The following is a 13,765-nucleotide window of genomic DNA, read 5'->3' as shown; positions in this document are numbered from 1 at the left end:
TTCTTCCTTCTACAGCCCTCATATAGCCTCACTCCAAGCTCAGTGTTTTGCCTGGGATGTTGCTCAGCTGCTGTCTCGATTATCGCTACTGTCTCGATTATCGCTACTGTCTCTTGGATCTTTTCTTTTAGAGCTCCCATTCCCTGAAGTTGCTTTTTCCCTCAAGTGGCTACCTCTGTATCTATATCCCTGTAGGGAGGGCACTCCTGTTTCTCTTTACATTGCACTGCATATAATACCTCTCACTGGTCAAATAGGTGCCCTTCACAGCCATGTGGTCCATCAGGAGCCAGAGATTCCCTCTTTCCCTCACTTCTCACTTTCGTCAGATAATTCCTGGAAATTGCTCTCCTCAAACTGCTAATCTATTTAAAGCTCTGTAGATGTCTTCATTTTTCTGTTATCTTTAGATAATTCCAAGTAAAATACCACACTTCACAAAGGTATCTTGGGGTAGTCACCTTGTTAACCTGTTAGCCCCTCCTTTCCTTTGTAATCTGCTCTTTTTTTAGGGGCAGCTAGGTGGTGCAGTGGATAGAGCACCAGTGAAGGAGTCAGGAGGACCTGAATTCAAATGTCACCTCAGACACTTGACACTTACTAGCTATTTGACCTTGGGCAAGTCACTTAACCCCAGTTGCCTCATCCTGGGCCATCTCCAGTCATCCTGATGAATATCTGGTCACTGGATTCAGATGGCTCTGGAGGAGAGGTGAGGCTGGTGACCAGCACAGCTCTCCCTCACTCAAAACAAAGTCAAGTGCAAGTCATATTATTATTTCTCTGATGGCATGGTCTTCTTCGGCAACGAAGGATGAACACACTATTCTTTTCTGTCTATTTTATCTATTACTGTACTGTGTACACCTCCCTTATGAAAATACTAGTTAAATACAGGTAGTTAGGAAGGGGGTGGAGGGGGACTGGATGATAATAACAGCTACCATTTATATATAGCACTTCAAATTTTAAAAAGTGCTTTGTTTGTTATTTCACTTAATTTTCCCCATGACCTTCTGAAATAGGTGCTGTTATTTCTCAGTATATGCCTAAATTTTGGAGGGAAAGAAACTGAGGCCCAGAGGTACAGTGATTGAACAAGTTATCCTGTGCTGGGGTGGGGTAGGGGGCAGTTAAGTGAATGAGGTAAGATCTGGACTCGACTTATCTGACCCCACTTGTCTGGAAATTTGCATATGTACCAAGTCTTAAAGAAGGTGAGGGATTTTCTGATAAGGAGGGAGGTATTCCTGGTGGGCCTGGTATGTGGATATAGCTCAGAGCCAGTTTGACCATACTGAGTTTCCCTATTTCTCAAACTTGTCCACAGCAGTAGGTTAAACAAGCTTGCTGATAGCAGAGTGGGTACAAGTGTTCCAGGCCTGGGCTTTGATCATTCTGTCTGTGCAAGGATATTGGAAAGTAGAAGGGGATCTTACTTGATTTGTTGTCTGTCACACATTTCTGGTCTACCAGCATTCCTGTGGGAAGCTTACTTTGCTTGTGTGATATCTATTAACCCCCCAATTGATGGCCCGCCCCTTCCCCACTGCCATCCAGAATTTGTTCTATTTGGACTCAGAAGTAAAGGCAGGGTAGAAGATTCCACCTCTGGCAAATGTTATTTGCCAGATTGGTAGTTTAGAGGGGAGCAGGCACAGTTCAGCTGTAGCTGTTGATTTCAACAAACCTGCAGTCTGGGCTGGCCTGCTTTTGGTGCCAGGCAGTGGTAGGATACTTGACTTTAAGTCAGAAAACTTGGGATTTTGCTTTGTGGCTTTGTGAGCGTAAGCAGATCCTTTCTCTCTCAGGGCCTCATTTTTTTCATCCATAAAATGTGGAAGTTGTTTTAGATAATCTTTCAGTTCCAAGTCTTACAATAAAGCCTTTAGGGTCTTACATCACACTAGTACTATACAGCTCCCATACTAGTCACACTTATTGCTGTGGCTCTCCTGAGAGACTCTTGTTCCCCATGTAGTCTCCTGCCAGTCTTGTGTTTGAGCTGTTATTATCCAGTTTGCATAAATAAATTTAGAATCCATTGTGCCATCAATCAAGGAGCGTTATAAAATGCTTCCTATGTCAGCAGCAGGGCTGGGAGCTATGTAGTGGTAAGAGCTGGGAGCTTTGAGCTAAGCCTGTTTCCTCCTTAGAATATACTCATCATCCCCTTGTAGAGTTGTTAAAGGCCTGGTTTCAAGTGTCCGTTCTTCTAGTCAGTTCCCTTGTGCCTTTGGGCTAATGCTTTTCCCTATGTTGAATTTCAATTTCCTCTGATATAAAATGAGGGGGTTGGGCACCTCTTTGTCTGCTTATGTTTGACTTTTCTTGTGTTGTTTACAGTTTGGTTTCTCTGCTCATTTCTCTTCAGCAAATTTTGAGGAGGGAAGTCAGGTTTAAAGAAAACTTCTTTTTTAAATCCTTCAGTTGGACTTCATCACACAGCCTAACACTTCCTGATCAGTACAGATTTTGCCTAAATGAGAACTCTAGAATTGAGCCTTTTATGACTGGAGGTTTGGAGATTTCACATTTCAGGTTCCTGATTTTTGTCTATAGAGAAGAGGAGTTTGTAATAGAAAACTCAGAGAAGCCTTAACTGGTTTCTTGCTTAAATAAGTTCCATCAAAACATGCTGATTTCCCTTCATGATATTTTGTCTTTAGGATATTTTGGCTATTCTTTTAAATGGATGTTTGTGTCTTTTGTCCACAGGCAGCTATCAATGGTGTAATCCCACAAGAAAATGGCATTCTCCAAAGGTATGTAAGAATATGACCAATGGCAAGGAGGTATGATTTTTCTTTGTGAAGTTAGAAAAGAGTCAGTTCTATTTCTTACCTTTAAAAATGGCAAGATCCTGATTTCTGATGAGCACTTTAATGATAATATTCTGCTGGTCCCCTCGATGAGAACAGTTCCTCTGCCCCCCACCTTTATCTCCCACCCTGCCTTTCTTTAAGGGCTAACTCATAAAATATTTATGCAGGTGCTGCCTGCCCCTTCTCCCTGCTTCCCTGCTGTAGTGTACTCTCGCTCCTCTCTCTTTATGTCTCTGTTTCTCTGTCTGTCTGTCTGTCTCTCTCTGTTTTTCCCCCAATCTCCCTCCTATTTATCCTGACACTTTTCCTGCCTCTTCTTTGCCTCTGTCACATACAGTGGTAGAACAGGAAGTGATACAGTATCAAGTACATACAGAAACAGTTGCAAGGTTGGAGCAGCTAGGTGGTGCCATAGTGCACATAGTGCTGGGCCTGGAGTCAGGAAAGATTCATCTTCCTGAACTTATCAGGCCCCAGACACTTCCTAGCTGGGTGACCCTGGGCAAGTCTCTTAACCTCGTTTGCCTTCGTTTACTCATCCGGTATCTTTGTCAAGAAAATCCAAATGGGGTCATGAAGAATTGCACATGGCTGAAATGACAGAACAGCAACAAAGCAAGCAAGTGTAGTCAGTGCTGTGGCCACAGTTCAGACCTGGACCTCTGGTGCCAAGTCTAGCGTTCTACTTGTTCCTCTCATACATTCCCGTGTCTTGTAATCTTTTTGTGTATTTTCCTAGTTTGGCAAAAACAAGCTTGTAGAAGGTAGAGCCCATTGCTTATGTTGCAATTTCCCACAGCATCCATCTATCACATGGGAAACTTGATCTAAATATTAGTTAACATATAAAAATAGCTATTCAGGTCCCCCGAATTCCCATAAGTGCTAGGCACCTGGTGGGTGCTCAGTAAATCTGAGGAGATGATGGAGCAGTTTGCTAAAAGAGCCTTCACTCTGTTGTAGAAGTCCAACTTCCAGCAAGATTCATTGAGGTTGAGTCAGTTTCAGCCACTTATTAGCAAGGCCAGCAGTTCCCATCCCCCAGTACTGGGTTCTTCCTTGTAGCATACTTTTTTTGCACATGTGCATATTTCATCCTTTTATCCCTCACCATCAGCAGAATGCCTTGTATATATTAAATACTTAAGGAATGCTTGTTGAATGTGGGAAATTATCATAGAGCATTTGTTATTCATCAGAATCTGCTTCTTGGCAGGCATTATTGTTCATTGTACCAGGGTCCTTCAGCACGTCTGTAGCCTGGATTGGCACAACAGTTTTTCTCCCTCGTGGATAGCAGCTTCTGGAGACTTTTCCCATTCAAGTCAACAAGCATCTATTAAACATTTTCTCTGTACCAGAAACTGGATAAGCACCAGGAATTACCCCCCCCCCCCCCCCCCCCCCTCAACAAACAAACAAAACAAAAAACGTTCCAAAATAGCTCCTGCTCTCAAGGAGATCACAGTCTAATGGGGAAGGTAATATGTAAACAACCATGAACAAACAAACCGTATTCAGAATAAATTGTAAATAATCAACAGAGAGAAGGCACTAGAATTAAGGGGGTTTGGTAAAGACTTCCTATAGAGGGTAGGATTTTAGTGGAGATTTGAAAAAAAAAGGCCAGGAGGAATAGATGAGGAGGCAGAGAATTTCAGGTTTGGGAGACAGCCAGAGGAAATCCCCAGAAATCAGGAAAGGAAGTGTCTTATGAAAGAATCAGTAAGGAGGACAGTGTTAGTTAAGAGGAAAGAGGAAGTGGGAAATGTGGGAGTATGAGAGAGAAAAAAAGACAGAGAATTTATGAAGCTCTTGTCATATGCCAGGAAGTATTTTAAGCTTGGGGGACACACAGAGAGAATGGGTACCTCTGAGGGCCAGCCTGCTGGTGTGAAGGAGAGGCAGTTTGAGAGTGACTGAGAGGGAAGGGGTTTGAGAAGAGCAGAAAAAGTTTCGAATATCTTCTGTGGGAAAATGAGGTTGGGAATGACTTAGAGAGGAATAAAAAGATTGCCTTGCTGCAGTGAGGACCCATTTGAGATTAAATAACATAAATTCGTAGTGAACTTCTTCAGCTTGGTTATGTGATTTCTTCTCCTTTTTTTAGCAGCTCATAAGTAGGCATGGAGGAAGAAGATGGCCTGAGAAGTTCAGGAATGGGGTTTGGCTGGGCATGAGCAGCCACAAGGAAAGGAAAGAAGGGACTGAAGAGTAGATGATAGTGCGGAATCAAAGTAGTATAGAAAGGGTTCAGATTGGGAAGGGAAGAAAGTGAAGCAAGAAGAAAGGCTGTGGTATGGGAAAGTTCTGATGGGTAGAGTGATTGCAGATCACAGTAAAGGTGAATAAAAGATGGGAGATGAAATGTCAGTGGGCAAGCAGAATGGATGCAGAGGAACACTAACCTTGGTACTGAACTCCTTGAGAAAGGGAGGAAAGATATAGGACCAGTAAATAACAGCCATCAGTATTTGGAGGAGATGATAAATTTGGATAGAGGGAAGCCCAAAGGAGAGGGTGTTGCTGAATGATGACAGCAGTGGGAAAGTCTGGAAGGTACAGAGAACAAGGACCATTCTGACTCCCTCTATAAGAAGAGATGTCAAACACTTGGCCTGCTGGTCAAATGTGGCCTAAAATAGATGAAAATATTTAACAAAGTAAATAAAAGTATAAGAAAACATAGATAATGTTAATATGTGGTTTTATAAGTTACTATATAGTCTGCAGAGATCCTTATGTATGGTTTAGTGACCCCTGCTTCTATTTGAGTTTGATACTGGTCTGTTGGATTAGTGTGTTGGGGATAGATATGAGAGAAAGTTCAGCCAGTAATGGAAAGGAGATCCCAGTGAGTGTTAGGAGATAAAACATGGATATGAAGCAAAGATCTAAAGTGAAGGAAGTTTACAAATTATGGAATAGGAATTCCAGAGGGCAAATATATACAAGTATTTGAAGGGCTGTAACATGGGAGAGGGGTTAGAATTGTCTTGTCCTGCCCTGGTAGGTGATAACTTGGAGTATTAGAGGAAGGTTGCAAGACACAGATTTTGGCTTGATGAACATACCTCCTGACAGTCAGAGGTTAGTGGAATTGGCTGTATTGAGAAGGGGTAGGTTTCCCTCACCCAGGATTTCCAAGCAAAGGTTGGATGACCATTTGATGAATATATTTCATGGAGATTCTTGTTTGGACTACATGCCTCCAAGGTCCCTCCTAGCTCTGACTTTGTGGAATTCTGTCCGCAGTTCCATTGTTGCACAAATTCTTCAGCTTGGCATAGGGTCTTGATAAATGTGGGTTGCATTGTTAATTGATTGGCCAAAAGAACCCTATTGACCATTTAATTTATTAGAAGAAGACATTGAGGCCCAACAAGAAAGGACACTGACTTATCCAAGGTCATGCAGCTGATGAGGGATGGAGCCAGGCAGGCCTTCCAGATTGGGCTCTATGCAGTTGTACCTTGTGCTCTTTATGTTCCAGTGTTGCATTCAGTTCTGGAGAGGTTGGAGGAGAAGGAAAGAGAGAGCCTCAGGAACCCAAACTAACTTAACTGCTGAGCTTGAAGCCTTCACTTAAGCCAGAGAAAACATTCATCCTCTTCTTTCCTTCAAGAGTGGGTGAAAGCACCCCCATTTTCAAGAGTTGGTTACTAATGCATTCCTCCCTCTCTGACCTCTCCTTTCCACTTTTCTGGGGTTTTAAGATTTTGAAGTCCCTCAGGCCTGAGCTGCTAAGTGCAGAAGAGAAAAACAGAAACAACCCTGTAAGAATTAGCTTTTTTTGGACAAGCAGGAAAGTGCCAAAACATCCTCAAACTCACCAGGCTTTCAAAAGTGTTTGGTACCCTATGGAGAGAAAGCAGATTTATGAGGGGAGCAAAGTGTTGTTTTGTACCTTGCAGCCTGACTCTGTGATGGAAATTAAGTGGTCAACAGATTCAGGCCCTTTTGCTGTCCCCTCCCCCAAGTCAGAAGCAGTTTTGTCCCAAGGAAGTGGGCACATTTTCCAGGTTCAGCACCAACGTTTTTCTTTGGTTCAAAAGGGATTTAATTCTAATAAAGGCCTTGTTTCAAAAGCAAACCAGATGCTCACAGGAACTTGCTTCAGAATTAGCTTTGCCCCCTCAGCTTAAAAAGTTAAATTTAAAGAGACTGCTAAATATGGTTGCAGGCTGACAGAGTTCCAGGATAAATGTTATTGGCTCTTCTCATGCCAGAATCTGGGCTGCACGAAACCCTGGTGTGTTTGGCTGCTCTGTGCTGAGTCAGTCCTGGAGAGAAATGTCTTCTAATCCCTGTCCTTTCTTCTGGGTGCCCAGGCTGCCGAGAAAGAAGAGCCATCTTGCCTGTTTTAGACAATGTAATTTTCTTCAATGAATTTCATGACAGAGCCCATATTTCCTTAAGAGCCAGACTCTTTCCACAGTGTTGGGCCAGAAGGTGGTATTGCTTGTTCATGATTATGGTGTGAGCTCTACTGTCACATTTGGGACTCCACTTTAACCAAACAGTCACTTGTTTCTGTTTTTAATAATTGAACAAGTTATTTGTTCAGCCCCACGCCGGAAAGTCAGTTGTTTTCAGGAATGTTATTCTTTTGTGCCCCCCACTCGCTACCCTGAGCTAAACAGATTCATTCTGTGCTTGGAGCCCTGAAGCCCCTGTGGCTTTGATATAATGGCAAATTCTTCTCATGAGTCTGCTGACTGGAGGCAAGTTAGAGAGGAACTTTTGTGCCATCAGAAAAGCTTAGTGCTTTCATTTTTTGTTTCAGAGTGGGAAGAAAATGCAAGGAATGGCATATACAGGCAGGAAGGAGGATGCTTCTTACTTGTGCGTTTGATTTTTCAGGGAGATATGTCTCTATGTATATAATAATAGACTCCATTAATCAACTAATACCATCAGCATGAAAAGAAACCCAGAATTTTCATAAAGCTATTGAGTTATGCAGTCTTACTACCAGGAAAAAATTTCATTGGAGAACAGAGTTGTCAGCAGTCTTGTTTAGGCCTTTTTCATGGTGACAGTGGGTAGACGGAACTAGAAAAAACACTGGTCTTGAGGCAAAGATGCTGAGTTTGAGTGTGAGCCCTGATACAATCCTTTCATATTTTGGGGCCTCAGTTTTCTCATCTGTTAAATGGGGAAAATAATAGTAATTATTGACAGAACTATGTTAATTGTTCTGATGTTGAACCGTTATTGTGTCCCTGGTATTCAACCTGGTCATTATAAATTGTTATTTAGATAAATTGCTATAGTCTATTTGAAATTTTATTTAAAACTTTTAAGTTCACTATTCATTAATGATATAGGTCTAAAGTCCTCTGCTTTATCTTCTTTTGCATTAGTTATTAGGACTCTGTTTGCCTTACAATAGGAGTATTATAGAGTGCTTTCTCAATTTTTGAGAATAATTTTTGTAGTGTGATTAATTTTTCTTCAAAAGTTTGATATATTTTCCTATAAATGTTAAGATCAGGATCTTTTTTTATCCTTGTTAGTTCTTTCATAGCTAGTCACATTTCCTTTTCTGAGATTTGATTATTAAGTTCTCTGTTTGATGTTCTCTTAGTTTGTGTATTTTATGTATTTGAAGCATTTTTTACCTATGTTATCTCATATGAGGCTCACAACAACTCTTTGAATTAGATATTAAAAGTATTAATATCCCTAATTTACAGATGAAGAAACAAGAGTCTCAGAGAGATATGGGGAATTGCCTATGTATACCTAGGTGGGAATTTTCAGAAGTAGGATTTGAATCTATATCTTCCTGGGTTCTGTGTGCTACACTGTTTCTGCTCTGCACTGCTCCTTGCACTCATCTCCAGAGTTATTGGAAAGACTATTTACAATATTATAAAATACTCTAGAAATACGAATTTTTATTCCTTTGCCTACAGGTTATTACTACTCTAGGGTTCCCCAAAGGTCAGTGGAGGAACCACTCTTAGCACAATAACCATGCCCTTTAGTACAGAAAGACACAAATCTTTGCCAACAGAGACAACTGAAAGGAGAGTTATTTTTTTAGATGGAATGAAGAGCCAGTGACTTGAGCCTTTACAGTTTCTCTTATTGTGTGAATTCTGAATATCAGAGATAGGATAAATGTGAATCTAATAGGCAGAAATTAGTATTAATCTTCAACTTATGCATTAAAAAAAACCCCAAACACTCCCAATATGTTTAACCTTAGCATCCCTCCAAAAAACCAAGCAATTGACTCATCCTGTGTAGTAGTTTTCTTTTCTCGCCTCATTGTATTCATCTTGATACTACAAAATCAGTAAAGTCAGCGATTTTTATGCCCATTTTACAGCTGGAGTACTTGAGGTACAAAGTTACTTACATATCTAGGACCAGAATGAATTATTAAGTCCTGCCCCTTCATTTAATAAATGAGAAAAACAAGACCCAGAGAAGTCTAGGAGGTCAGAGGAGCCAAATTCTCGCTCTGCCCTCAGCTTACTGTGTGACCTTGGGCAGTATCTCCTCTTGGGCATAATTTTCTTACCTGTAAAAAGAGAGTATGGACTAGGTCACTTAGGCAACAAACATTCATGGTTCTTCCTGTGGGTTGGGCCTGGTGCTAGTAGCTATAGAAACAAAGTCAAAGAAGGAAACAGTCTCTTTCCTGGAGGAACTTCCATTCTTTGAGGGGAAGGAGCAGTATGTGCTCAAACATTAAATGATTTAAAGAGGGCCAGGTAAGTGACACCATTCGTGCCAAGTCAGGAAGCCTCATCTTTTTGAGTTAAAGTCACTTAACTGTTTTTACTCAGTTTCCTCAACTGTAAAGTGATAAGGAGAAGGAAAAGGCAAACCACTCCAGTGGGTCAAGAATACCCTAAAAGAGGTCACAAAGAGTCAGACATGACTGAAAATGACTGAACAAATATCTTGGAAACCAAACTCATATCAGAGAAATTAGATACCAATTTTTTTTCCATGCAAATGCTTCCCTTTTTATTTTAGCTACATTAGTTTCATTTGTGCAGAAACTGTTCAGTTTCATGTAATTAAAGTTAAATATTTTTATCTTTTGTAATTGCCTCTACCCCTTCTTTGGTTAAGAATACATCTCTTACCCATTGCTGTGAAGATATATTGCATACTTCTCTTTTGATTCTTCTTAACAGTATGATGTTTAATATTAAGATTCTTCATTTAGAGCATATTGTAGAATATGGCATAAGGTGTTAGTCCAGTCCCTCTAGATCTCAAGTGTACCCCTTTGGTTGAATTCAAACTTTACAAAACAAATCCCCTTGATAAAAAGATTTGTTCTGTAAAAGTTGGACTCAGTCAAAAGGCCACAGCCAAGGACCTGGAAGAACACGTGTGGCCTTGAGGTCTCAGGTTTCCCATCCCTGGACTCTAAGCCTAACTTTTCACTAGGCTGCTTTCCAATTTTCCCAGAAATTTTTATCAAATAGGAATTTCTTTCCTATATTCTAATGTGGGAAACAGTAACATACAAGTATAATCATATAAGCATCATAAATATAAAATGAATAGGTACAAATATATTCAAAGTAGGTGGGAAGGAAGGATTTACTCATTAATAAACCAAATCAAATTGCCAAATATTTATTAAATGCTTGAGCACAGGACCTGGGATCAGGAACACTCATCTTCATGAGTTCAAATCTGGCCTTAGACATTTACCAGCTTTGTGAACCTGGGCAAGTCATCTCACCCCTGTGTGCTTCAGTTCCCTCAACTGTAAAATAGGGGGAATACCTATTGTATTGTTGTACGGATCAAATTAGATAACATTTGTAAGGTACCTGGCACATAGTAAGTGCTTAATAAATGCTTATTTTCCTCTTCAGCAGTAGTCAGATGAGATCATGTAGCAGTTGTGAAAGATAAATTGGGTAACTGATTACATGAAATGGAAAACTTGGTAAATATAAAGCTCTTCACATAAGCCTTGGTTATTACTACTCAGCTTTATATGCTGAAATGCCAGGGATGGTGGTGAGGGACAAGGAGTGTTGGGATCAGGAGTCTTGGATACAAATCCTGTGTTTGAATTTGCTCTGATGACCTCTTTAAGTCTTTGCTTTCTCGTCTATCAAATAGAGTAGTCATTCTTGTTCTCCCTAATGTAGAAAGTTGTTATAAGGAAAGTCATTGCTATCTATCTGACACATTAGGTTTTTGTTTTTACATTTTCTTTTTAACAAGTGCTTACTTCACAAGGCTAAAGCAGAAAATTTTTGGTATTAATTTGGTCTTAATTTATCCATACTTATAAATCTCATTAGAAAATTACTTCTCATTTTCTCTCCACAGTTGCCAAATGTACCAGCTGCACTGTTCTGATTTAGAAAATTCTTTTTGTAGTACCTTTATTTAACAGGGGTTAGGGGCTTCTGAGAAGTTGTGAAAAACTTGTTCTAGACGTGAAATATTAGTAGCTTTCTTCCAGCATAGATCCAGAATACTATAACGTTGAGTATTTAAGCTAGAAGAATCTCTATCAATTAGTCAGACCTTTATCTTAAGTCCTTGCTGTGTGCCAGGCACTGTGCTAAACACTGAGGGCCAGGGAGGTGACACCAGTCAGTACTGTGACAAGAATCATGAAAATGAAATAGTTCTTGCCCTCAGAGGTCTCCTGTTAAAACCATTAATAACCTGATCCCTTGCTACATTTTCAGTCTTCTACTTCACTCCATCCTTGAACTCTGTGATCCAGTGACGCAGGCTTCTTTCTTGTTCCTCCCATAGGACAGACACTCCCTTGGCCAACTCTCATGGCATTTTTTCACTGGCTGTCACCCATACCTGAAATGTTCTCTTAACTCCACCTCCTAGTTTCACTAGCTTCCATCAAGAGTCTATTAAAGTCCCACTTTGTACAGAAAACCTTTTTGAGTCCCCCTCAATCAAAATTTGGAGTTCCACATTCTATTTTTCCCTCCCTCCTCTCCATACTCCTTGAGACAGTGAGCAGTCTGATCAGGTAAAACATACAGGGACTGTTTTTAACATTGGGCTTGGCACATCATAGGCACTTAGTAAATGCTAGTTAGCTTGACATGCTTTCTAACAGGTATGTACACCATCTTACCATATAGTAAGGCTTCCAAGATACTCTTGGAGGGAGGAGGCATTAGGAGCTAGAGAGATTAGGAAAGATATTATACAGAAGGTGATGCTTGTGTTGAATCCAGAAGGAAACCAGGGCTTTTAAAAGGCTGATTTGAGGAGGAAAAGTGTTGCAGCCATGGAAAACAATCAGTGTAGATGTGGAGCACCTTGTGGGAAGAACGACTGAATGGTGGAGAAATCTCTCTGGAAAAGTAGAGTGGGCTGTGATAGATTTAAGTGATAAACAGAACAGTTTGGTTGGACTCCAACAGTGGGACAAAGCCCAGGAGCTGACTGAGTAGGGGGGGTTTATAAGGAAAGGCTCAGTGCTCTCTCACTGGGTACATTGGAGACTTCTGGGGAATCAAAGTTCAAACCCCATGGTTTCTGAGGCCCTCCTAGCACTGAGATTGTAAATCTGACTCAGTCCACAGACTTCATAGCATACATATAGTGTTAGAGCTGGAAGGGATCTTAGCCCATGGGATGTAGAAATTTTTAAATCCAGGACCTTTTCTTAGTCTAAGCTCATTCTTCTTGATCTTGAGGAAGCTTTTTACTCTCTTGACTACCCCCTCCTTCTGGATAGTCTCTCCTTCCTGGGCTTTCATGACACTGCCCTTTCTTGTTTGTCCTCCCATTTCTGACTTTTTCTCCTCAGTTTCCTTTGATAAGATTGTCAGCATCAATTTCCCACCCTTTTTTATGTGGGTATACTTCAGGGCTTTCTAGAGGGCCTTCTTTTCTTCTCTGTAGCCACTCTATAATCTTACCAACTTCCATAGGTTCAGTGATGATATCTGTGGGGAGAGTTATCAGGTCTACATATAGATAGTTTTTTGGAGCTTTAGTCTCATACACACACACACACACACACACACACACACGTACATTTACATATATTATACATATATATACCCACATACACATATATGTATACATCCACCTTGATTTTACAAAATTATCTCAAACTCCATGTGTCCAAAATAAAATTTACTACCAGTCCCACATCCCACTTCTTTATTCCCATTGAGGGGAGGGTCATCATTGTTCTTCTCATTACCCAGGTTCACAGTCCCTGTATGATCCTCATTTCTTCCCTCTCTTCCATTCAATCAGTTGCCAAATCTTGTGGCGTCTGCCTTAACAACATTCGTTGTGTCTGCCACCTTCTGTATACTGGCATGACCACTAGTTTAGTATAATGTGTCAGACAATTAATTTAGCCCCTATTTTATTCCAGTCAGTATTATTCAGTTTAGTATGATGCCATAGGGGTAGTGATTATTTCTGTTATACTTATCTATTAATATATATTTAGTCAGTTGCTTTTATAATCAGTTAGTAACCTGTCATTTAAAGTTCTGCTTTTATATTATGCCTCAGAGTTTTGACCTAGGGAGTATATAAGTTCACTTGCGTAATCACAGAAAGCTACCTAGAGGACCTCCACCCTTTTTCTTGATGACCAAACCCAGTGCAGCTCATATATCTTAATGACATGGAAAGTCCTCCAGCTTCTTTTTGTCTCTCCATCCTTTATCATTCCTCCTATAGCCCAGTATGGGGAAACTGTCATGAACTCTTGGCCAGTGGGTGACCCTTGCCTTGCCCATTCTGTGACCATCAGTCCTACCCATTTTTTGGCTTTAAGTTGATGTTTTCTCCTGGCTCTCCATGGTATAGGTCTGTCAACCAATGAAACCCTGTATTTTATATCATCTGTATCATCTTGCCAAACACTATAAAAGCATAGCCTGTCATGAGGAAGATATGAGGTCCTATTCATTAAAGGGGCTCAGGTCTTTAATAAATGG

At 40.6% G+C, this 13,765-nt stretch overlaps 1 protein-coding gene across 6 annotated transcripts in view; it reads left to right on the top strand.

Annotated features, from left to right (window-relative positions):
- FAF1 (Fas associated factor 1) overlaps positions 1-13,765 on the top strand; it is a 466,037-nt gene that overhangs the window by 117,614 nt on the left and 334,658 nt on the right. For 5 of the 6 annotated variants that reach the window (XM_072649394.1, XM_072649395.1, XM_072649393.1 and 2 more), the window contains one exon: positions 2,719-2,765. The exons of the other annotated variant lie outside the window; for it this stretch is intronic. In XM_072649394.1, the coding sequence (XP_072505495.1) occupies positions 2,719-2,765 (47 nt within the window). The remainder of the gene's footprint in view (positions 1-2,718; positions 2,766-13,765) is intronic. 6 annotated transcript variants of the gene reach the window in all.

This window comes from Notamacropus eugenii, chromosome 2 (assembly GCF_028372415.1).
Source record: "Notamacropus eugenii isolate mMacEug1 chromosome 2, mMacEug1.pri_v2, whole genome shotgun sequence".
Taxonomy (NCBI): Eukaryota; Metazoa; Chordata; class Mammalia; order Diprotodontia; family Macropodidae; genus Notamacropus; species Notamacropus eugenii.
This window is presented reverse-complemented; position numbering and strand designations above follow the sequence as displayed.